Source organism: Vulpes vulpes, unplaced genomic scaffold (assembly GCF_048418805.1).
Source record: "Vulpes vulpes isolate BD-2025 unplaced genomic scaffold, VulVul3 u000000643, whole genome shotgun sequence".
Classification (NCBI taxonomy): domain Eukaryota; kingdom Metazoa; phylum Chordata; class Mammalia; order Carnivora; family Canidae; genus Vulpes; species Vulpes vulpes.
The window spans coordinates 291,849-315,947 of record NW_027325793.1 but is presented as its reverse complement, the minus strand read 5'-3'; the positions used below and the strand labels follow the sequence as shown (position 1 = coordinate 315,947).

The following is a 24,099-nucleotide window of genomic DNA, read 5'->3' as shown; positions in this document are numbered from 1 at the left end:
ATCTGATAGAAAACTAGCTATATGATATTAAGTAAATGGTTCTTATTTCTTCATATAAAAAGCACGTTACCGCCATGTAAAGCAAGTGATTCTTAGGTTGAAAACCTCAACATGCCTGGTTCTTGATGTACAGAATCCTTTCTGCATGAAAGAAAGACCTTGGATCTTTTGGGGTTTTTATTTGAGGATTCCAGTGTTCAGTATATTAGGAGAAAGTCTACCAGTGTAGCTGACGCAATAAGTTCACAATCTCATGTAGGCAGCTGCATCTCTGGGATGGCCAGCCCCAGGCTAATTGCCAACCAAGCAAAGAGTTCATTTTTGCCTGCGTTCTTCCAATGAGGATACAACTAGAATGAGTGCTGGTGTTGGGGGAGGCTAAACTCCACATCTACGCATCTTAGGTTCTCCCCGGGGGGACTCATTACCAAGAGGATATCATCAAAAGAAAAAATTTATAAAGGTTTGCAGTGCACATCACACCGAAGAAATCAAAAATAAAGAGGAACTCAAAGCAGCAGCTTAAAACTGTCGGCTTTATAGCGTCTTCAGCAAAGAACAATAATACATTTGTAGAAAAAATGATAGCCTAAAGAAAAGCAATTTTAGACTATCAAGGGCGGCATACTGGAAAGGTAAATATATGGGAAGACATTAACACTAAGATTTGTTTCTGGATTCCTCTTCCCAAAAATATATATACATATATATTTTGGGGTGGCATATCCCAGCTTCCTTCACAAGGCTTTATGCCTCGCTCTAAGGAATCCCTGCTGAGCCAAGCTCTAGTTATTGGTATTTGAGTTAAATTACAGTTATAGGTGGAATGGGTTTATGAGTCATTTCATTAGAATGTTTTCAAAAGATGTGCCCTTAGTCTCTTCTTTGACCAAAAGTGTGTGCAGAAGCCCCATCCTCTAAGGGATTGTACAGAATGTCTGGAGCTCTGTAGAGTTGGTTTTTTCCCCCCTCCTGAGGAAAGCAAGATTACTCTTTAACAGTTAAAAGCGTTGTTCCTATTAGGGATAATGTAACACCACGTCATCCTTCCTATATAGTACAATCATTATGCATACACTATAAAAACAGACTGCATGGTGACTAATTTTCAAATAAACCCATAGACTAAATCACAGCATATATAAATCATTTCTATCTCAACTGCTCACTTAAACCTGAACAAATTTTCTGGAAGCATGTTAATTTTCCTATGATACTCCTTAATATTTCTTGCAGAGCTGGTTTGGTGGTCACATATTCTTGCAGTTTCTGCCTATCTTGGAAGCTCTTTATCTCTCCTTCTATTCTGAATGAGAGCCTTGCTGGATAGAGTTTTCTTGCCTGCATGTTCTTCTCATCTAGGACCCTGAATCAATCCCGCCAGCCCTTTCTGGCCTCCCAGGTCTCTGAGGAGAGGTCTGCTATTAATGTAACAATTCTCCCCATATTCGTTAAGAATCTGCTGCCTCTATCTACTTTACAGATTTTCTCTTTTTCTATAGAATTTGCAAGTTTCACTATTAAGTGTTGAGGTGTTGAACGGTTTTTATTGATTTGGGGGGAGGACCACTCTATCTCCTGGGTCTGAGTGCCTATTCCCCTCCTGAATTAGGGAAGCTCTCAGCTTGGATTTGTTTAAATATGCTTTCTGGCCCTCTGTCCTTCTGGGTGCTCTCTGGAACCCCAGTGATACGTAATTCTTCCTTCTGAAGCTGTCATGTATTTCCCTTAACCTTTCCTCGTGGTCCTTTCATTGTTTTTCTCTGTTTTCCTCAGCTTCCTTCCTTGCCATCAAGGAGTCTTCTGTGTTGCTCATTCTTTCTTCCAGCACCTTATGCCTTGCCATTAGGACCCCCAATTTGGATTGCACCTCATTTAATTGATTTTTAACTTCAGCCTGATGAGATCTTAATTCTGCAGTTGTGAAGCCTCCACCCGCCCCGGGGGGAGGCAGGACCTCGGCCGTGTCCCCCGGGCCCTGGGCTCCGGGGCCTGTGCTGCCTGCACCGCGCTCCCGGGGCCGCGGCAGGCGCCCGAAGGCAGCAGGTGCAGCGCCCCGCCCGCCCGGAGCCCCCGCCTGCCCCCCTGCTTCTCCCCGAGGCCCCGCCGCCTGCGGCTCCAGCGCTGTCCCGAGCTGGGCCCGCGGGCCTGGGGCGCTCTGCCCCGGCCGTGCCTCGTCTGCTAGTGACCCCGGGAGCCTGGGGACTCCGCCGCCCCTCCTGGGGTTCAGCCCGACACCCCTCCTCTCCGGGGCTGGGCTCTAGGGGCGCCCAGGCTTTCCCGCCAGGCTGGAGCCATCTCCTCTGGCCTGCAGCTCCCCACCCCCCACCTGCCCCAGGCTTCTTCCTTCCTTTCCCTTTCCCTTTCCCTTTCCTTTTCCCTTTCCCTTTCCCTTTCCCTTTCCCTTTCCTTTTCCCTTTCCCTTTCCCTTTCCTTTTCCCCCTTTCCCCCTTTCCCCTTTTCCCCCTTTCTCCTTTTCCCCCTTTCCCCCTCTCCCCCTTTCCCCTTTTCCCCCTTTCTCCCTTTCTCCCTTTTCCCCTTTCCCTTTCTCCCTTTCCCTTTCCCTTTCCCTTTCCCTTTCCCTTTCCCTTTCCCTTTCCCTTTCCCCCTTCCTGTCTTGTCTTGTTAGAAGCCAAAACTTTTCTCTCTGTAGAGTTCCGGCTGTTCTCTCTTTAAATCTCAGGTCACATTCGTAGGTGTTCAGGATGGTTTGGAAGTTCTGTCGGGAAGTTGGGGACCTGGTGAGGTGAGGACCCTACTCCTCCATCTTCATAAATCCCCTCTTTCAGGGTATTTGAAAGACTGCTTTGTCTTGTCCTCCAAATGGTGCCTCGTAAAGTCTGTACGCATATTTCAATGTAATTAAAAAATAGAGCCTTTTCCAGTAGCTGTTAAAAAGAACATCTCAGTTATTTTGTATCAAAGGCAATTTCATGCACTTTTTTTTTTTATAAACTGCTTATTCAGTCAGCATTTTCCAGTGCTCCTGAGAGGGCAGTGAGGTGCCAAGTGATTGGCCTATAAAGCTGCTGGCTAAGGACAAAGTTTCTGCTTGCACTCCGGACAAGTGTCTGGCGCAAAAGCAGATTCCATGGGGATGGATGTGGGGCTGGCCAGGCCGGCCACTGATGTGGGGTGGGCTCTTGTTCAGAGGGGTTTCCAGGTCCCATTCCCCCTTTCTGGTGACCAATGACTGAAATACCCTTTGGATTGTTGGACAGTCCTAACTTTCCTAACTCCAGCGACCTCAACTTAGTTTTACTTAATAGCTGGTGTTTAATATTGTCCTTTGTGGTTTTATGTTTCCTCCCTTTTTTTATTGTATAAGACTCATGGCTTTCACATCCGTTTCCATGTAGAGGAACTCCAGCTGGCGACTAGACTGCGGGCAACCTCACTGAAGGAGAGAAAGCATTTTGGGGGCATTTTTCGAGACCATGTGGTGGATACCCGACAGTACTTGGAACATGTTAGAGAGTCCACGACAGGTATGCTGGCCATTAACGACCCAGCCTGAGGGAATTGTTCACGTGAAACCTGTGCATGTTTGTGTTTAAGAGTGTGTGTAAAACTTCATCCCATCACTGTGAGTGGAGGTAACCTCCCAATCTGCTTACGTTGTTGTAATGGCACCTGATTTTGCAGAAACAGAGACTATTAGAGAGTCCTAGATGGACTCTCCATTTTTCTCTTCCTTTTATAGCCACTAAGACAGAATGACCCAGCTCTTTGAATGCACTGAGACTTTAGATAAAAGAAACCTAAGCATAATTACAACATTTACATTATTCTGGCTCCCCACCCACTCCCCCTGTTGGAAGCCTTGTGTTAGAGATCTTTCTTCTGATCTCTTGTTAAATATTTTAATCTTCTATTTTAACTCTCTAAATGTCTGCTTGAGTGAGGACTCCTCTAAATGGATGATACATACTCTGGACATCAGCTGTATGTAAATGTTTATGTGTTTGGTGGTTAATATCCTTGTTTGGCCTAACTTTGGCTTTCAGTATTGGGATGTCCACATTATTTAGGTACAGTCAGTCTGCTTGTTTCATTATTGACACGTGGATTCATTTTTGTAGGCACGCTGGGTAGACCTGTAAATCTCATAACTCATGAATTCCTCAATCTTTATTCACAAAGAAACAAGGAAACTTTGCGAACAAAGGTGCACTAGGTGGTGAGGTTGGTTTTCTAGCTTTGGCAGATAAGAGAGAATTCAAGGAGTTACAGATATTTATAGCAAACGGAAAGAACTTAGAAAAGTATAAGCTGGGTTTTTTTCCTAAATTATATTAGGAATCCAAAACCTAGCTACTTGGAAGCACTGAGAGTACACAGCCATTCAAGGGGATGGTGCTATTATGGCATCATCCCCACTTGTGCTCCACGCTTAGTACTTACTTGTTTAACTTGAAAGCATGTAATGAGTGCTCATTATACAACTTGGGTATACATTGGTAAGACTACTGAGTTCTCTGTTCTTAAGGAACTTGCATCCTTGTAGCAGGAAGAGAGATGGCAGACAAGAAGAAAGCATGTATTGGGGAAAATCTATGCAGATAATCAAGAGGTGTTATGGAGAATGTCTGGTGGCTTAGACTGCTGGTCATAGAAAGCTCTGAGTAGCTGGTATGTGACTGTCAGAAAGGAGCAAGCTGTGTGCAGATTGGTGAGAAGAATTGTCTCTTACACCACTTTCAGGATGGGCATGATGTATCCAGATCCCAAACAAGGCTAGAGTGTCCTGTCAAGAAATAAACCCAGTTGTGGGTGGGCCGTGTACAGGGTTGAAGGATATGAAGTCAGAGGAGGACGTGGGAGCCACATTGTATAAAGTTCTGTCCACCTACACTCATTGGATTTTACCGTTAAGTGAGACTATACAGATAGATGAAATGGGGCACTTTATTTTACAGATGTGCGTCTAATGTACAGGGAATACACTGTATGCAGGTAAAAAGGGAGGCAGGGACACCAGTAGGGAGGTGCTTAAGTCCATTTAGATCAGTGATAATGGTAACCTGGATTAGAAAGGGATTGGAGGGGGCAGATGGGAGGACTTTTGATGGCTCAAATGTAGTGAGTAATGGTAAGAGGAGTCTCTGGCTTTATCTGAGGAAGTGAGTGGAGGCTGGCATCACTTATTGCAATGGGAGATTCTGTGTGAGGAGCTGGCTTGGGGATTGTTGGGTTGACATAGCCTCTGATGGAGTTGCAGACAGGGATATCAGGCTGATATTTGCTTGATCATTCTCCAGATTTTACTTCAAAGGTCATTGGTTGAGACGACCTTTGAAATGACTTGAGTAGTCTTGGGATGTCCTGGTGGGAACTCAGTGTAATAACAGATGGCAATCTAGTTGTGTTGTCATGAGATCTAGAAAAATCCTGAAATCCATAGATGAGCCCTTAAAAGGAAAGCACAATCCTGGCTTGCAGAAAAGCTTTCATAGTAATGCAAAGTGGGACAAGGAAATTCCTGTGGAGATGCAGAAGTTGGTGTTGTAGGAGATCCGTCTGGGATATCACAGGACAGCCATGAGAATTAATAGTGTGTTTCTCAAAGTTCTCGACAGAAAGAATAGCTTGTACAAAGGCTGTGCTAGTCTCAGTAGTGGGAGTGGTGATTGAGGCCCTAAAATGATGCCATGATTCCGCACACATGTATATACATATACTTGCACAAGCTCCTGCCTTAAGACTCTAGAAGCAGGGGAACGGAGGTGAATCCCAGCTGCCTTTCAAATAACTACAGAGAATTAATAGTAGTAGTTCAGCTCCAGAGGTAAAGCGCCATGAACACTGGATTTGAAGTCTTCTTGTCTCTGGAACTCCTTTGACATTCTCAAGATACTTAACCAATCCCACCAGAATTCATGTGGCTAACTGGTGACTGATGAGGATCTCACTGGTCAGCATGGAAGGATCTATGACAGACCATCACTTTATGTGGGAGGGGAAAGGCACTTTATTGTACAGGAATTGCAGCCTAGGGATAGGAGCTTCTGGATAGATGTCTTGGCAAATGCCTTTTCCTGGCGGAAAAGTTTCGATGATGCAGGAGGCATGTTTGGAATAGCTGTAGTATTGCAGCTGCAAGGAGTGACCAGGTTTGTCGTCCCCCATTAATGTGGGAATCCTCTTCAAAGTTCTTAATTACATCCGTAATTTTTTAAGACAGTACTATAGTGAGAAATATGTAATTCAAGGCTTGGTCCTGCATTTACCTATAGCAAGTCAAAGAAGGCTGGTGCAGTGACCCCAACACAATGTTTATGAGAGTCTTGTTCTCCTGGGCCATGTGTGCTTACAGGGAAAAAAGAGGTCATCCCTGGGACATCTAAATTAAGAGACTATTAAGAGTATCTTTAACGTGTTCTTAAACTTGGGGAAATAGTCTTCCTAGCACACCCCTGGGCCTCTGTTGGTGATCCAGACTTTTTTGTACCTATTTAGGTGACTTGACTAGGCTTTGCTGACAGTCACACCAGTGTTCTTTCTCACCTCTTTTGAGCAGCAGTAGAATACAGAGGTTACCGACCTAACTCAGCCACTGTTGATCAGCAAAGGCAAATGGAAAAAGAGCCAACAGGACGTACCCCATAAGCCTATAATGCTGGTTCCTGAGCTATGCTACCTGACAGGTACTTCAGATATATGCAGTCCTCATAGAAGACCACCCCTTTCAAGCCCCAGATGTTATGATGTAGAAGTACAGGCTTCTCACAGTACTCCATAATGACCCAGAGCTGTGTTCTCTCCATTGGCTCTTCCTCTTCCAGATAAAACCATCAAGACTTCTTCACATACATATCTATTCTTGCTTGTTTAGCTATATCTTCTTAACTTTTTAAAGGTCTATCAGTTAAAATGCTAAAAGATTACAGGGTGATGAGAGACTTGGCTCTTCATATGAGGTTGGATCCAGAAAAAAGGCAGCACGAATTACGGAAACTGATGAATACTATACAAATGTTAAGTCCTATTTTTCTCTGTATGTGTTTGTGTGTGTGTCCTGAAGTTGAGACTCGTGCAGAACTCTTGATATCTCAGATTCTCCAACTAAAAAACAACAGGTTGGAAGAAAACGACCTCTTGTGGGAACAACTCTATTTGTTCCATGGATACAAAGTTAGAGGAGGTCTGGAGGGGAAGAACAAAATAGAAAGACCCTAAGCACAAATGTGAGAGTAAGGACATGATTTCAGAGTACTAGAGACCCTCTCTCTGCAACATGTCAATACAGAAGACAAACAACAAGGCATCTTAGATTAAAGGAGAATTTTGCAAATGGATCATCATTTTTGCTTATTTCCTTTGGTTTGATTCTGTGGGAATATTTTAACTTTCAGAAATAGGGAGGTACAACGGGAACTTTGACTGTGGGATTTGAAGTTTGATACCAACTTCTTGTCCTTCTCGGGAAGGATCTTGAAAGGAGTAAGAATTTTTCAAGGAAGAACAGTGGTAAGACAGCTTCAAAATGGTCATGTTCTAGTTACTCATGTAGTCATTTGGGGCCAAATGAATAATAATGCAGAGGAACTAAGTCAGGTCAGTAACTCACTGCTCTCTCTTCTTGGGCTGTTTGTCCTTTCTCTAGGGGAGAGCGAGCAGGTGTTCAATTAGAAAGCATGTAACATCCTTGGCATATAGTAAACTCTATAGTTTACCATGGTTGGAGTTGTGGACATCTCTCGTGGCAAAACAATCTGCCAAGTATATCCTTAAGAGTCAAATAGCTAGAATCCAAACAATCCAGAGTAACCCATGATAGAATCCCAGTATTACTTACCACTATCTTAAGGAAAGAATATGTAATTCAGTTATGACCAAAGTTTAAAATTGTAACGTTTCAGTAGGAAGTAGCAAAAATTTGCAATAGAAAGGCTCTTTGTTGGTATTTCTTTAAAAACTGAAGTCTTATACTGTGTCTTCCAGTTTGACTCCCATCCACAGTTTGCAGATTGGTCGAGAGAGACCGGAAGTGGACCCTTACTCAATGTGAAGTCACTAGATCATTGGCTAATACTCTATCCTACGAGAAATTATGGAGCGGCCTCATCCTTAGTACAGAGTCTACGGAAAGTCACACCCACCATGGGCATAGCTATGAGAGAGGCAAAAATGTAAGTAGAGCTGAAATTAAGATCTATAACAACCGATCTACAAATCGGAGGTAAAGTGGAGTCAGACGATATTAAATTATAGGAATTGGTCACTGTATTAAAACCCTGGAGGTTTGTAAACAAAGTCTAATCTATTCCAATTAACTGTAAAATAGGCTTTGGGGATATATAGTTTGTGGCTATTGGGATACATGCTGAGGAAGCCAAAAATTGAACTTATTTTTGTTTTAAGAACAAACTTTCGGGGCACCTGGGTGGCTCAGTCAGTTAAGCATCTGACTCTTGGTTTTGGCTTAGATCGTGCTGGGTGCTCAGTGGAAGTATGCTTAAGATTCACTCTGTCTGCCCCTCCCCTTATGTGTGCATGTGCACAAGCTCTCCCTCAAATAAGTAAATCTTTCAAGACCATTAGTTAAAAGTAATTTTTTTTAACATTGTACCTTGTTTTTATGTGGTGCTCCATTGGCTGCATAAAACGTTTGTTACATATTTACCTTTTGAATACAGATGATATATACTTACTTTCTAGACTTGAAGTAAGTGATACAGTCCAGTCCTATACAACTGTCTTAGAAAACCATGTTTCCTCCAAAACACAGATGGTAAGTGTCTATTTGATAGCACTTCCTTTAAAAAAAAAAAAAGATTTTATTTATTCATGAAAGTGACGGGGAAACAGGAGAGACAGTAGAGACAGAAGCAGGCTCCATGCAGGGAGCCTAATGTGGGACTCCAGGATCACACCCTGGGCCAAAGGCTGGCGCTAAACCACTGAGCCACCCCGGCATCCCATTGACAGCAGCTTCCTGTCTTACTTTGTAGTGTTATAAATCTCATCTGTTTAATTTTGAGTGGTAGACACTCAAAATCTATCTCAAGTGCCCTTTCTTTGGCAGGGACTTGTCTTCAATTTCTGTCCTTTCCTGTCTCTGAGGCTGTCAGCCTGTTCATGGTCTCTGACCTTTCAGCCATGTTCACTGGAGAGTGGGCAGACACTTTGGGAGAAAGTGGCCTCAATTGCTGAGATCACCTCTCTGGGTCCCTACTTCTTTCCTGTCTTAACCTAATAACTCTTTATGACCTTGTTAGACTGGCTGAGCCCCAAACAGGCACAGTCCCTGTGTTTTCATCAGTTTGAACAGCTCTTCTTAGGAGGAGACTGGCCTATGCTATTCCAGAAGCTGAAATTGTAGGATACGTTAGCTGATCACTCTCTGAATACTACTCAGAAATCATCACAGAAAAAATTAGAATCTAGGTTTTGCAATTGTACTTAAAAGCTTGACTTATTGAGCTATTGAAATATACATAAATATGTATATTTATATATGTGTATATATAAATAAATGGAGGTGTGTGTGTGTGTAATCTGTACCCAAAAGATTAGGTGCTTTAAGAAAAGCATATCTATAAGTTAGTTTAGCCTTCATCTTTAAGTGATCCCAAAAGGCATGGAGAAATCCTAAGCCAATAATGGACTGGTGTCATATCAAAAACACACATTGACTGCAGTCTATTACAATTAGAAATCAACCATATACACTCAAAAACCAAAGAATTACTTGTAAGTAGCAATGAAATTAGAATAATATCAGAAGAAATTGAAAAAACTTAGATCCTATAAGTAGTATGTATCAAAATCTGTATAACAGCAAACTAATAACGACAGAGGCCCTCTGGCCCTTGATGAGTGCATTGGGAGTGAGGTCTGAATCTTAATGCACTAAGCGCAGTGAACCAAAACAAAGTAGAATGAAATAAACAAAAAGCAGAAACTAAACAGAATGACAGATCTAAAGCAAGAAATGTTAAAACTTGGTGTTGTCAAGATTGAAGAAAACAGTCTGAGGGAGGCTTGGCAACATTAAGAACAAGGAGAGTTCATGATTAACGGATTTGCTAGAGGTTAAAGAAATATTAGAAGATGGGGCACCTGGATGGCTCGCTCAGTCAATTAAGTGTCTGCCTTCAGTTCAGGTCATGACCCTCAGGTCCTGGGATCGAGTTCCACTTCAGGCTCCCTGATCAGTGGGGAACCTGCCTCTTTCTCTCCTCCTGTGATAGCTCTCATTCTCACTCTCTATCAGATAAGTAAATTAAAAATCTTAAAAGAAAAAGTAGAATACCATGGGCCTAGGGTGACAGTAAGCCTGAAATGCAGTCTTTAGAAAAAGAAACAGTGTGGTGAATTATAGGAAAAATAATTGCAGATGAAATGTAAAAAAGAAGTACATAATGCATTTGATAGAATTCCACATTCATTCATGTGAAAAAATTTTAAAATGAGAAAGGAATTTCCCTAGTCTGATTGAGGATTATCCCCAAAAAATCTTCCTAGAAGCATCATCATGTTAGAAATAATACTTTGAGGATCTTCCATTATAGTTAGAAAGCAACCAAACAGTAATTGCTCTTTCTTATGACCCCATGTCCTGTTGGAGGTCTGAGCACGTGTTAGAAATCTTGCCCTGCTGCCTGTACATCAGACAGTTTCTATAACTCCTGAGCTTATTTGCTTAGGGGTAAAATGGGGATACTAGTCTTGATCTCAATAGGTTATTGAAGAATTAACTGAGTCAAGTACAATGCTTGGCAAGTGCTCTCACATAGCACCCATCATGTAAGGGGTGACGTTCCTGATGATGGTACGTTTCAGTCTGTGCTTGTTAACCCTCTGTGTCAACTTCATGATAAACTCCTAGAAACAGAATAGCCAGGATGTGAAGACTTTGCAAGTGCAAGTGATTCATGCATATTGCCCATGCCTGGCTCCTAGGCTCTTTCCTCTTCCATATGCTCACCTTCACCATTATTGAATGGAATGGGATTCCAGACCCTTTACCCTCCTGGGCCAGCTGTGGATTGAATGAACAGACTCTGTTCCTCCACCTAGGTAGTTTGCTTGACGTGACATCCACTTCTCCCATTACTGTGGTTTCATGTCCTCGGTAGTCTTGTTGTTGCTTTCTTTCAAGGTCCTTTGCGTGCTGTCCAGTGAAAAGAAAGACCTGTATGATGGCATAAAACAATACCTGTGTGTCAATTGTCCGACCCCAAGCCAGTGTGTCATGGCACGGACCTTAGACAAACCCCAGACGCTGATGACCATTGCGACAAAGATTGCCCAGCAGATGAACTGCAAGATGGGAGGAGCCCTCTGGAAGGTGGAGACAGGAGTACGTTGGATTTCATTGCCTTCTCTTTATTTCACTTGTGTTCAGTGGAATTTAAGACTCAACCATCTTAAACGCAATTGCTTAATTGTGCTTCTATTGTGTTCTAACTCAATGTCTTACCTTTTTAAAAAAATTTCAGTTACAGAATGCGATGTTCATTGGTATCGACTGTTTCCATGATACTGTAAATCGGCGGAAGTCAATTGCAGGCTTCGTGTCCAGCATCAATCAGGAATTGACGCAATGAGTGGGCGTAGGCAGACATTGTGTAGATGGCAACTAGCTGTAGACCAAACAGGAGAGGTGGGCCTAACTAATGTTTGTTGACGAGGGCCATGGGCAGGGTATTCTCTTCCTCTTCTGGCAAAGTTATGCTCCAAATACATTTGATGTGGAAGGGTCTATATCATTTTTCTGTTGCTGCTTAACAGATGAAGACAAACATGGCAGCTTAAGAGGACACTCCTGTGTCTGCGCATAGGTCTGTCAGGCAGCCATCAGGTTGGCCATGTTGGCCAAGCCACATTCTCCTCTGGAGGCTTGAGGTCCTATTGCAAGTGCACATACTTGTGGCAGAATCTTTTTGTTTGTTTTGTTTTGTTTTTGTTTTTGGTAGATGAAGGACAGAGGTCCCCATTTCCTTGCTGGCTGCCAGCTACAGGCCTGTTTCAGCTCCTGGGACTTTATCCATATTCCTTCTCGAATGCCCTGCTCCCCCAGAGCACACAGTCCTTGTTCTGCTTCAAATCTCTCTTCCCCCTTCTGCTATCTTGCTTTTTCAGGGGGTTATGAAATTAGATAGGGTCCATCTGGAAAATGTCCCCTAAAGCCAACTGTGACATAGGACATAATCACAGGGGCGATACAATAGTCACAGATTCCAAGCGTTAGATTTCTGCTCACTGGGGGCTCTGATGATCAGTGAGTCTCCCCATTAACACACGGGGAAGGACTCAGGCCCCACATGGGGAAGACAGACCTAGGAATACAATCAGAAGCCTATAGGTACAGGATCTGCTCTTCACAGATCTATATGTAATGGATCTGCCGAAGAACATATGCTTCCATATCTCATGCTTCTCCCTTGCTCCAGGGATACTTTTGTTTTCTGTGCTTAGAGTAGAACCTACCTTCAAAGGAGTTTGCACATTCTTCAGTTTAGTTTCTTGAGCATTAGCACGTGTATGACCATCACCAATCACTGTTATGCTTCCTGAGGATTGTGGCCCCCTAGGTATAATTACAGAGTATTCTTTAAGGGGGTCCATTTTTATTTTCATGAATGGCTTCAACTTTTCCAGCCATATTCTAGTTTAATATAATATTGGTTTGCTTTTTTTGGTGGGAGGGCATGTGGAAAATAATGTTTCAATCATGGGAAGAAATTAAGCTCTCATTCAGTTCATTTTTTTAAATTTTTAATTCTTTTAAATTGGAGTTCAATTTGCCAACATACAGCATAACACCCAGTGCTCATCCCGCCAAGTGTCCCCTCAGTGCCCATCACCCAGTCACCCCAACCCCTGCCCACCTCCCTTTCCACTACCCCTTGTTTCCCAGAGTTAGGTGTCTCTCATGTTTTGTCACCCTCACTGAGATTTTCACTCATTTTCTCTCCTTTCCCTTTATTCCCTTTCATTAATTTTTATATTCCCCAAATGATTTCATTCAGTTCATGAATAATGTTGAAACCTTGCTTTTTGGCACAACATTTCCACTACTCTGTTCTTAGCATTTGAACATACCATGATTTCATCTTGTAGACTGTAAATTCTGGAAAAGAAGCAGACAAATGTATTATCTCATGTCAGGTCATTGTAATACTTTGAAGCAATTAAAAAAACAGGGGATAGAAACTTGAGACCAGTATTGCTTGATCTGTTGGGAAGTGGTCAAGTAAAAATTACTGTTCCAAAGCAGCTGGTTCCCTCAAACCATGATTATGGATGAACCATTGTTTAAGACCTCAGCCTGAAAGCAGGAATCTCCAGGAACACTGGTTATTTATTTTGGGTGTCCACCATGAGACGGCAGTAGTCCTGCACATTGAAAGTGCGTGTAATTTGTACCAATGTTAGTGAATGCTTCCATATTCCTATTTGTGTGCATTCACAATTTTAATAAATGCCTAGGGTACTGGAAGAGACTAATGCTTCGATCTCTGCAGAGGCATCAAAGAATGGATTCCTGATTGGATCTTCAGCTACCCATAGTGACTCCCTTCTCCCCCACCCCCCACCACCAGAGGTCCTAGATTAACTCAGGATGAAAAATAAGGGAATTTTAAGACCCTCAAATCTCAAACTGACAGCTTATTTTTCTCCAAACAGGTGGTTCTCCCAGTGCATTTTCCAGGAGTTGGGTCAAGAGCTTGTGAACGGGCTTAAAACCTGCTTGGAAGGTTAGTGTCCCATCAAGATTGGTGTGCCTGACTCCATCTGGTAGTTGTCTGCCAGCGGACACACTGTCCCCCCGGAGACGTCTGGCAATGCCTAGAGATGCGCTCCATTGTAACAGCTGGGATGGAGGTGCTACTGGCCTCCAACTAGCGGGTAGAGACCAGGCATGCTACAGAAGACAGCAACACCCATTCTGCCCCCACAAAGAATTATCTGGCTCAGAATTTCTGTAGTGGTGCTGTTGAGAAATGCTGAGCTCACGTGAAGACCAAAAGGCAGTGAATGTGTCCTGGAGGCTACAGGATTGAAAGAACATGAACCTAGAAGCTGTTACAAATAGCAGTGGCCAGTTGGTTCTGAGTTACGGCTTATTCACCCATGTTTCTGGTTTCCTTCCAGCTGCCCTGAAGCTCTGGTGTAAACATAATCAGTTTCTACCACAAGCTATCATTGTGTATCGGGATGGAGTTGGGGATGGTCAGCTTCAAGCACTGATGGATCATGAAGTCCCACAGATTGAGTCCTCCTTAAGATCTGTGTACCCTAAAGACTCTGGGTATATAAATTGTAAAGTGCAGATTTTGTAAACTCTACATTTCAGTCTCTGAAAGGAATATCACAGTTATGATCTGTGAATTAAGAGAGAGAACATGGCACAGAGGGCATCAGTTGCTGGATGGGGAATTCATTCTTTGACTTTCTGGTCCACACCCAAGTCAGAGGACAGAGCAGAACTAAAACGTTCCTGATTGTGTTCTCCCCCATGGAACCGCCTAAGAACCTGTTCCTTTTTTTCTAATCTCCCTGCAAGCCTTGATGTAGGAGGGCTTGTTAAGGTCAGGTACTTATTAAAATCCATAAACACAGCCTGGTGATGGTTTGTGTTTAGGCAACTTCTTTATTCTGGAGTTTTGTAGGTCCTGGGGCTGGGGAATGCCTCTCCTCTGCCTCCTCTGCTTGTCACTGGGGCCTGGTTCCCACCACAGATAGGAGCAGCCCCAACCTTGTGAGGAAGTTCCTCCCCCTAAGATGTGAGTGGCTGTAAATAGAAACCTCTCTTACTGCTTAGGTCAAGCTCATGGAGCTAGGACAGTAAAGTTGGTGTGTGGGGGGACTATACCTTCCACAGATTCTTCTGAAGGAATCCTGTGTGTGTGGTGCTTCAAGTAGTTTGCGTGATCCTAAATAAAGCTGACTTTATTTGAAAAACAAACTTGAATTTTGGGGAATGACAGGTTTCATGGACTAACCTCCTGAATCAGTTTGGATTAGGCCCGTTAAAAAAAAAACAACAACAAATTTCAGATGGATGGAAGATAGCAGAGTAGAGGTCCTCATGTCAGCTGGTCCCCCAAAATTAGCTACATAACTATCAAGCCATCCTGAACACCAATGAAATCAAGCCGAGTTGTAAGCAAGAATGGCTGAGTCTACAAATAGAAAAGTGAAAAAATGAAGTGGAGTGTGGAGAAGTAAAACGGAAAGGGATATATCAGAGGATAATGGGTGGGGTGGGGGAGGGAGCACGTGTAAGCCAACTTTAGGAAAGTGAACGTTCAAATCTGGGCCCTTCAAAGTGTGCTCCTCTAGAGATGTCCCTGCCTGAAAGGGACTCATTGGTGAAAGGGTGCAGAACCACAGGTCAGTGCAGGGTGGCCGGGTCTCAATATTCCTGGAGGCCAGAAAGCATCCAGGTGCCTGAGCCAGCAGAGTTCCCAAGTACTGGTTCAGGGAAATGGCTTCAGATGAGCAAGCCTGCGAGAATGTTCAGTTTGTGGTGCCATCAACCACGATCTCCCGCCGGGCCAGGTGACCCCCGTCCACGTTGGGTCCATACAAGGGCCTGGAACACAGCCTGCACCTTCCTCTGGGAGAGGCAGAGTGGGTCAGCATTGGCCCGGTTGAACGTTCTCCTTGTGGGGGGCCAGCAACCACAGAAAGGGACACACCTCCCGTTCCTCCAGGAAGAGGGGGGGAGGGCAAGAGCGGCAAAGACTGCCTGAGGAAACCTAAACATTGCACATTTCCACGTCCCCCCAGGTCCCCTAGGGGAGAAATGGAGTAGGCAGGCACCATCGGAGTCTGCAGATTGGTCAATCACCACATCGCTCATCTCTGGGGCTGGAGATCGGGGTGTGGTCTTTTTGCCTCTCACCCCCCCAAAAAGACATGAAAGGTTTCAGGGAACAAAACCCTCACAGAGCAAACAGCCTGGCCCCCTGACAAGGTCGGTGCAACACCACCCAGGCACACACACCTGAGAATCTGTGCAGCAGGCCCTTCCTGGGAGGATCAGCTGGAAGGACAGGTGACCAGCACATTTCCTGACCAAACAGAAGTGGAACCTCCAGCACTGGGGAACATAGCACAGCAACTCAAGGTTTTCCTTGTATGATTCGGTTTTCTTTCAAGATACAGTCATCCTCTATTTTTTCCTTTATTCTCATCTCACCTAGTTTCTTGTTTTATCAAGTCTTCTTTTTGGAATCTTTTCTTTTTTAACTTTTATATTTTATTTATTTATTTATTTATTTATTTATTTTAACTTTTATATTTTAATGATGTATTTTATTAAAAAGATTTTATTTATTTATTTATTCATGAGAGACAGAGAGAGAGGAAGAGACACAGGCAGAGGGAGAAGCGGGCTCCATGCAGGGAGCCCAACGTGGGACTCGATTCCGGGTCTCCAAGATCAGGCCCTGGGCCAAAGGCAGGCACCAAACCGCTGAGCCACCCAGGCGCCCCTAATGACATATTTTAATATTACTTGAGAAATGGACAGAGCAAAGGGGCAGACATTTCTCGAAAGAGGACCTACACGTGGCCAAAAGGCACGGGAAAGAATGCTCCACAACACCTGTGAACAGGAAAATACAATTCAAAAGCACAATGAGGTACCACGTTACACTGGTGAGAATGGCTAAATTTAACAACTAACGTTAGCAAGGATGTGGAGAAAGGGAGAAAGGGGAACCTTCCGGCCCTGCTGATGGGAAGGAAACTGGAGCAGCCACTCTGGAAAACAGTGCGAGGGTCCTCAGGCAGCTTAAAATAGAGTTTATGATACAAACTCTACTTATCTAACACTTTGTGATACAAAGTGTCTCCTCTCAAATACCACCCTTGTCTCCCCAGATGCACCCCTGTCTACAGAGCAGAAGTTGGTTGCTGTGCAGCTGCATTCACTTTGAAAGCACTATGAGGATACACGTTGCCCTGGTGACGGGAAACACCTCTGCCTTTCTTCCCACCTATCACTCTTTGAGCTGAGTGAGTGAGGAGTGAGGAGGTGATCAGCTCTCTACCTGGCGTTGTGACAATGGGCAATCTCAATTCTTTACACTGCGATGGTATGTTCCTAAAGATCTGAATGCTCTTTGCTACCAACTGGATGGTTAACTCTTTCTCTGACTATATTTCTCATTGTTTAGAGTTTCCTCTCCCCAAATTGTCATGCAGAGTTATATGTACGCGTTTTCGTTTGTTCTATTGCTCCATTTCTGTTTTTCGTTATTCTGCCAATCTAACTGCCTTGAATATTGTGCCTCCGTTTTGAAAAAATGTCTTACTCCCTATTATATCCTGCAGCCCTCATTTGTCATCACGAAGGACCTCACAGGGGGAAATATGGCCACGTCTATTTTCAGGTTTTGTTAGTGTCCAAAATTACATATTCAAAGTATTCATTTCAGAAATTAAGTGTGAATCCAGTTGATATGGAGGATACTTGTCATTGTTTATCAATGCTTTACAATGTCTTCCTTGCGTTTTTTCCCAAAATGGGGATCGAGTTCCGTATTTGCAGGGGCACGTTGCTACCTTCATCTGAATGGTTGCCCAAAAGTCAGCCTGTGAATGAGTGTCTCTGATTCCATTTATGCCCCAAACACACATTTCCTGTTACCCTTTGGGCATTTTCCAAAATTACACTTTATAGAGAGATCAATTTTATGCTATCCCTCATCCCATTCCTCCCCTCTTAAGGTGTAAGCATGGTGAATATATAATATTATTCTCAGGTATGCAACAAATAGCCAGTCTTTCTACTTGCGTGGATAATTGGTTAATAAACTAATGACTGAGAGATAACCATGTAAACACTTATTAGTCATTCTCAAAGAAAAATAGGTGATGCACACACTTGAGTAGAGAAAGTAAATTTTACAGATGTGGAGAATGGGAAGCATTTGCACCTAGGAATGTCGCTTGAAAACAGAGACTTCATTAGAGTTGTTTTCATATAACGTCTTACTCAGTTCTCCTAAACTGCCCTCCAGAACTCTGTCCAAAAGCTAAGCTGTGGTTTATCCGAGGACATGCCAAGGTCACCAGGCACTGTTTTGAGGCACGTATATTAGTGTGAGGAATAATTAATGCACAGTGACCTTGTCTCACACGTTTTAAAACACAAGAGTTGATACTAGTGACTCTACTTTCCTGCACACTACTATGCATCACATTTGATGTGCTGATCATGACTCAGGAATTGGAACGTCATGCAGGATAGTCAGGATAGATCAAGAGTCCCAAGAGTATATTCGGGGAGGAAGCAAATAGCTTTTTTTTTTTTTTCTCAAGGCCTCTAATTCTGTGAATACTAAATGGTGTTAAGGTAAAATACTTGTATTTAGGCAAAGCCAGTTTGCGTTACAAGGCAATGGTCTGGGAAGTCAGATTCCCAGGGTTCAATCCAGCTCTGGAACTTGGGAAATGTGAGATGTCAGACAGGATATTTAGCTTCTACTTAACCTTCCTGATCACTATCCATACCTTTGTTCATTCAATGCTCATCAAACACATATGTGATGTTTTGTTGACACTCCCTCCTCCTCAGGTGGGGAAACAGAGACACAGTGATGAAGTTCATGAACTCTGAATTAAGGAGCCAGGATATGAATCCAAGCTTAGAGTCCCAAAACTCATATTCTAATTAGTGAACTAAACTGAAATGATGACTCAGGCATGGAGTCATTGGTTACTGTGCATCTGTATGTCAGAAAGGACCTGTGCAAAGGGAAATCTCAGCACTGTCTACCATTATGAGGTCACCTCCATGCTTACATAGCCCAGGGAAGCTCTTGAGCCGTGGTGGTACAGATCCTGCCATAGTCACTAGTAGGAAAAGGACATAGGAGGCTGGTCAATTCCAAGTCATAGTTCTGGTCAGTTAAAGCATGATTATGGTCAGCTTAAAGCTATGATAGTGGTAGGTGCAAAGCCATGGTTGTGGTCGGTTTGCAGATTCTGAGGGTTTGGAGGCACCATTAGATAACCTGGTCAAAGTCTGTCAGTGCTGAGCACGTGACCTCGATCCGCTGAGAATCGAGGAGTTTCTTTCATGGTATATGATGGCATTGTCTGTATGATGAGTGCTAGTAATGGTGAAATGAGAGCCTACCCCTGGGACAATGAAGATCAGACTCAAGGGCCAGGTTATGGTTAGCTTGGTATCCATTCCCTGCTCATTGCTATTTGCTTGTACAGCTGAGATACAGAGCTGACCAGTGCCCGACCATCAGTGTCATGGCATGGTCTGACCTCAGGCCATGGCACACATACAATAAGAATTGGAAGCAGAGTGGAGACTGCCCGGCTGGCTCATTAGTGGAGAATGCGACTCTTGATCTAGAGTCATGTGTCTAGTCTATGTTGAGCATGCAGCCGTCTTAAGGAAAAATAAATGATGACACACATGTGGTAGTATGTCTAATAACACATTCACCCTGAGGCCTAAAACATGCTTGAATGTCATGAATTCACATTAACTGTTCAACATGTTTGGTCAGTTGAAGAGAAGCTACTTCTTGGCAGAGCCCTCATGGGACAGTATGTTTGGAAAATCCTGGGTTGTGAGTCCGCTTGGGAGAAGTCCACTGGTCACTGAGGGCAAGTCCACTGGTGCCCAGGAAGGCTTTATGGGAACCAGATGGCAGTGTGAGCGCTGGGGGAAGATAACCACAGTTGGGCTTCCCGTTGCCATTTCCAAGAGCTTGACTTGGGGGCAACTGCTTTGTGTTTTGGGTGAGGGATTGAAACCGGGAGGTGGATGGCTGCGTTAGGATGTGAACTTTACTCTTGGCTCAGGCAGTCCCCCTTGTTGTGGAATGTCTTGCACAGGGAACTTAGGGCAGGAGGATTTGAGAAAGAGACAGCCCTTGGTTCAGGGGTTCAGAGCATGATCTCCGGGACCCTAGGCAGATCTCAAGTGTTCAGGGACCTCTCTCCCCAGGGAACCAACTCATGTCCTGTCTCAGACCCCTTCCTCATCAGTATTGTAATTTTTGGCAAGTCGTCAACACTATTCACTGTGTTCTCAATGACTATGTTGTTCTGTTTTGCATATTGTCTCATCAAAAGAAAGGTATGTCCCCACACAGTGTCTGCTAGCGAATTTCTTGTTGTTCTTTGACAGTAAGGGCATTTGATATCCTCTAATCTCTTCCTGATTTCAAGCATATAATACGGCGTTGCTTATGACAGGCCCTTGGTTGCAGATAGAATTCCAGAACACATTGAATTGTATCATTGAAGCTTTGTATCCGATCAGCAACATTTCCCCCTTTGTACCTCCTTCTAGCTCCTATTCTCTTTCCTGATGCTGTGTGTTGACTGTGCCAGGTGCACATATAAGTGCCATCATGCAGTATTTAATTTACATGGCCATGCATGTCATCACAATTCTTGAGGTTTCCTTCCTCTTAACTTGCGATAATATTTCATTGTAGAGATAGACTAATCTTTTTATCCTTTTGTTCATCAATGGACATGAAGTTGTTTCTTTTTTTTGGGTGTGCTGAAAGGTGCTGAAAACACTGTGCAGAATCTCTGCGAAATTCAGCTTTCAATATTTTCTGAACTACTTGCCAAAACTCAGATTGCAAGAATATACGTCAGACCTTTTTAAATATTTGGAGGGGTGAGACTCCACATTGTGTTTCATTGACAATTTATCAGTTTATATTCTCAGGAACCTTAAGCATATGGCAACTCCAAAGCCTTTCTGCATTGCATGCTCACTCAGGTTTCTCTGCAAGGCAAATCACCAGTAATAAGATCAAAGTTTGACCTCTGATAAGGTTATCACTCATTTTCAATGCTCTTCTAACAACTGCACCAGTTCACATTCCCACCTACAGTGCAACAGGGTTCCCCTTTGTCCGCATCCTCTCCAACATTTGTGGTTTCCTGTCTTGTGACTTTTCCCCATTATCACTGGTGTGCGGTGGTATCTAATTGTGGTTTGGATCTGTAGTTCTCTGATGGCCAGCGATGCGGGGCATCTTCTCATGTGCTTGTTGGCCGAGTCTCTGTCTTCCTCTGTGAAATTTCTGTGGGTGTCTTTTCCCGGTTTCATGATCAGATTGTATGTTTCTTTGCTCTTGAGTTGAGTATGTTCTTTATAGACCTTGGATAAGAGCGCGCTATCTGAGCGGTCGTTTGCAAATATCTTCTCCCGTTCTGTAGGTTGTCTTTTACTTTTGTGAACTGTTTCTTTTGCTATGCAGAAGCTTTCGATCTGGGTGAAGTCCCAATAATTCCTTGTTGCTTTTGTTTCTCTAGCCTTGGCGGACGTATCTTGCGAGATGTTGCTGTGGCCAAGTTGAAAAAGGGTGTTGCCTCTTGTCGCCTCTCGGATTTGGATGGATTCTTGTCTCACATTTAGATCTTTCATCCTTTTTGAGTTTATCTTTGTGTGTGATGTCAGAGAATGGCCTGGGATCCTTCTTCTGCATGTGGATGTCCAATATTCCCAGCACCATTTATTGAAGAGACTGTTTTTTTTCCAGGGGGAGTCTTTCCTGCTTTCCCGAATATTAGTTGACCATAAAGTTGAGGGTCCACTTCTGGATTCGCTATTTGGTTCCATTGATCTATGGGTCTGTTTTTGTGCCACAACCACACTGTCTTGATGGCCACGGCTTTGTAGAGCAACCAAAAATCTGGCATTGTGATGCCCCCAGCTATGAACTTCATTTTGAAAAGTCCCCTGTCTCTTTGGGGTCTTTTCCGGTTCCACACTAGAATCTTAAGATGGTTTGTTCCAACTCTCTGAAGAAAGTCCATGGTATTTTGATAGGGATTGCGTGAAATGTGTAAATTGCCCTGGGTAGCATGGACATATTCACAATATTAATTCTTCCTCTCCATGAGCATGGAACATTTTTCCTTCTCTTTATGCCTTCCTCGATTTCCTTCAGGAACGTTCTGTGTTGTTTAGGGTACAGATCCTTTACGTCTTTGGATAGGTTTATTCCTGGGTAGCTTATGCTTTTGGGTGCAGTTGTAAATGGGATTGACTCCTTAATTTTCGAGGCTCTTCTAACAACAACCTGTCAGTCAACAGCTCTTTCTATGTCCATTTATTTCCCAGGATCTGCTGTGGAAACCACAGGAACAGAACCTAGCACACAATCTGGAGACCTCCGCCCTCAACAACAGCTGAAAATATACACCCTCTACCGAAGCAGGGAACTGGACTCCCAAACAGAGATCCCAGAGGGTAACATGAAAATTGATTCATTAAATAATAGCCTCAAGAAATCTTGTCCTAGGGGCACCTGGGTGTTTCTGTCAGCTAAGTCTCTGCCTCCGGGGTTTCAGCTCTGATCATGACATCAAGGTCATCAGATTCACCCATATTCAGCATGGAGGCTGCTTCGTATTCTCTCTTCCTTTCCCTCTGCCCCTCTCCTCCTTACACTTGCTCTTTTGCTCTCTCCACACACGCAAAACAGAATCATTATTCAGTTTTGCTCGGGGTGCCATCGTAGAGACAGACCTCCTAAGCCGTATTCTTTATGTTTCATGTGTCCACATCTTAACTTGAAAGGTCAGTCATTAGTTTGTGGCCAAAATTGTGAAATCGCATTGAGAACCCTAATTTGGTCCGGTTTCATGGGAGGGGTTGTGAGCTAACATTTGGACATACTAGTCCGTGTTAAGTTTTAGCAAAATGTTTTCTGTTTTTACATTTTTTTATTAGAGTTCAATTTTCCAGCTTATAGCATAACACCCAGTGCTCATCCCGCCAAGTGCCCCCATCAGTGGCCATCACCCGGTCGCCCCAACTACCCACCCACCTCCGCTTCCACTACCCCTTGTTCAGTTCCCAGAGATCGGTGTGTCTCCTGTTTTGTCACCCTCACTGATATATTCCCTCATTTTCGCCATTCCCTTTATTGCCTTTCACTAGTTTTTATATTCCCCAAATGAATGAGACCATATCAAGTTTGTCCTTTTCCGATGGACTTATTTCACTCAGCATAAGTCCCTCCAGGTGCGTCCGCGTCGGGGCAAATGGTGGGTATTTGTCGTTTCTCACGGCTGAGTAATATTCCATTGTAGCCGTGGACCACATCGTCTTTATCCATTCATCTCTCGAAGGACTCCGAGACTCCTTCCACAGTTTGGCTATTGTGGACATTGCTGCCATAAACATCGGGGTTCAGGTGTCCCCGCGTTTCACCACATCTGCAGCTTTGGGGTGAATCCCCAGCAGTACAATTGCTGGGCCAGAGGGAAGATCTGTTCTTAACTCTTTGGGGAACCTCCACACAGTTGTCCGGAGTGGCTGCACCAGTTCACATTCCCACCTACAGTGCAAGAGGGTTCCCCCTTGTCCGCGTCCTCTCCAACATTTGTTGTTTCCTGTCTTGTGACTTCCCAATTCCCACTGGTGTGAGGTGGTATCACATGGGGGTTTGGATCTGTAGTTTCCTGATGGCCAGCGATGCGGGCCATGTTCTCATGTGCTTGTTGGCCGTGTCTCTGTCTTCCCCTGTGAGATTTCTGTTCGGGTCTTCTGCCCGTTTCACGATCGGATTGTTTGTTTCTCTGCTCTTGAGTTGAGTATGTTCTTTATAGATCTTGGACACTAGCCCTTTGACTGAGCGGTCGTTTGCAAGTATCTTCTCCCGTTCTGTAGGTTGTCTTTTACTTTTGTGGACTGTTTCTTTTGCTGCGCAGGAGCTTTCGATCTGGCTGAAGTCCCAATAATTCCTCGTTGCTTTTGTTTCTCTTGCCTTGGCAGACGTATTTTGCGAGATGTTGCTGTGGCCAAGTTGAAAACCGGTGTTGCCTCTGTTCGCCTTTCGGATTTGGATGGATTCTTGTCTCACATTTAGATCTTTCATCCTTTTTGAGTTTTTCCCTGTGTGTGGTGTCAGAGAATGGTCTAGCTTCCGTCTTCTGCATGTGGATGTCCAGTGTTCCCAGCACCCTTTATTGAAGAGACTGTCTTTTTCCAGGGATAGTCTTTCCTGCTTTCTCGAATAGAGTTGACCATAAAGTTGAGGGTCGACTTCTGGATTCGCTATTCGGTTCCATTGAGCTAAGGGTCTGTTTTTGTGCCACTACCACACTGTCTTGATAGCCACGGCTTTGTAGTAC

The 24,099-nt window shown here is 43.8% G+C and overlaps 1 protein-coding gene across 1 annotated transcript in view; it reads left to right on the top strand.

Moving 5' to 3' along the window:
• The first annotated feature begins 11,181 nt into the window (after window positions 1-11,181).
• The window catches only part of LOC140597395 (uncharacterized), a 38,264-nt gene continuing 25,346 nt past the window's right edge, over window positions 11,182-24,099 (top strand). Inside the window, exons 1-5 of the mRNA XM_072745660.1 lie at window positions 11,182-11,308; window positions 13,639-13,709; window positions 14,107-14,263; window positions 16,846-17,060; window positions 22,082-22,210. Coding sequence (XP_072601761.1) covers window positions 17,030-17,060; window positions 22,082-22,210 — 160 coding nt within the window. The 5' untranslated portion in view covers window positions 11,182-11,308; window positions 13,639-13,709; window positions 14,107-14,263; window positions 16,846-17,029. The remainder of the gene's footprint in view (window positions 11,309-13,638; window positions 13,710-14,106; window positions 14,264-16,845; window positions 17,061-22,081; window positions 22,211-24,099) is intronic.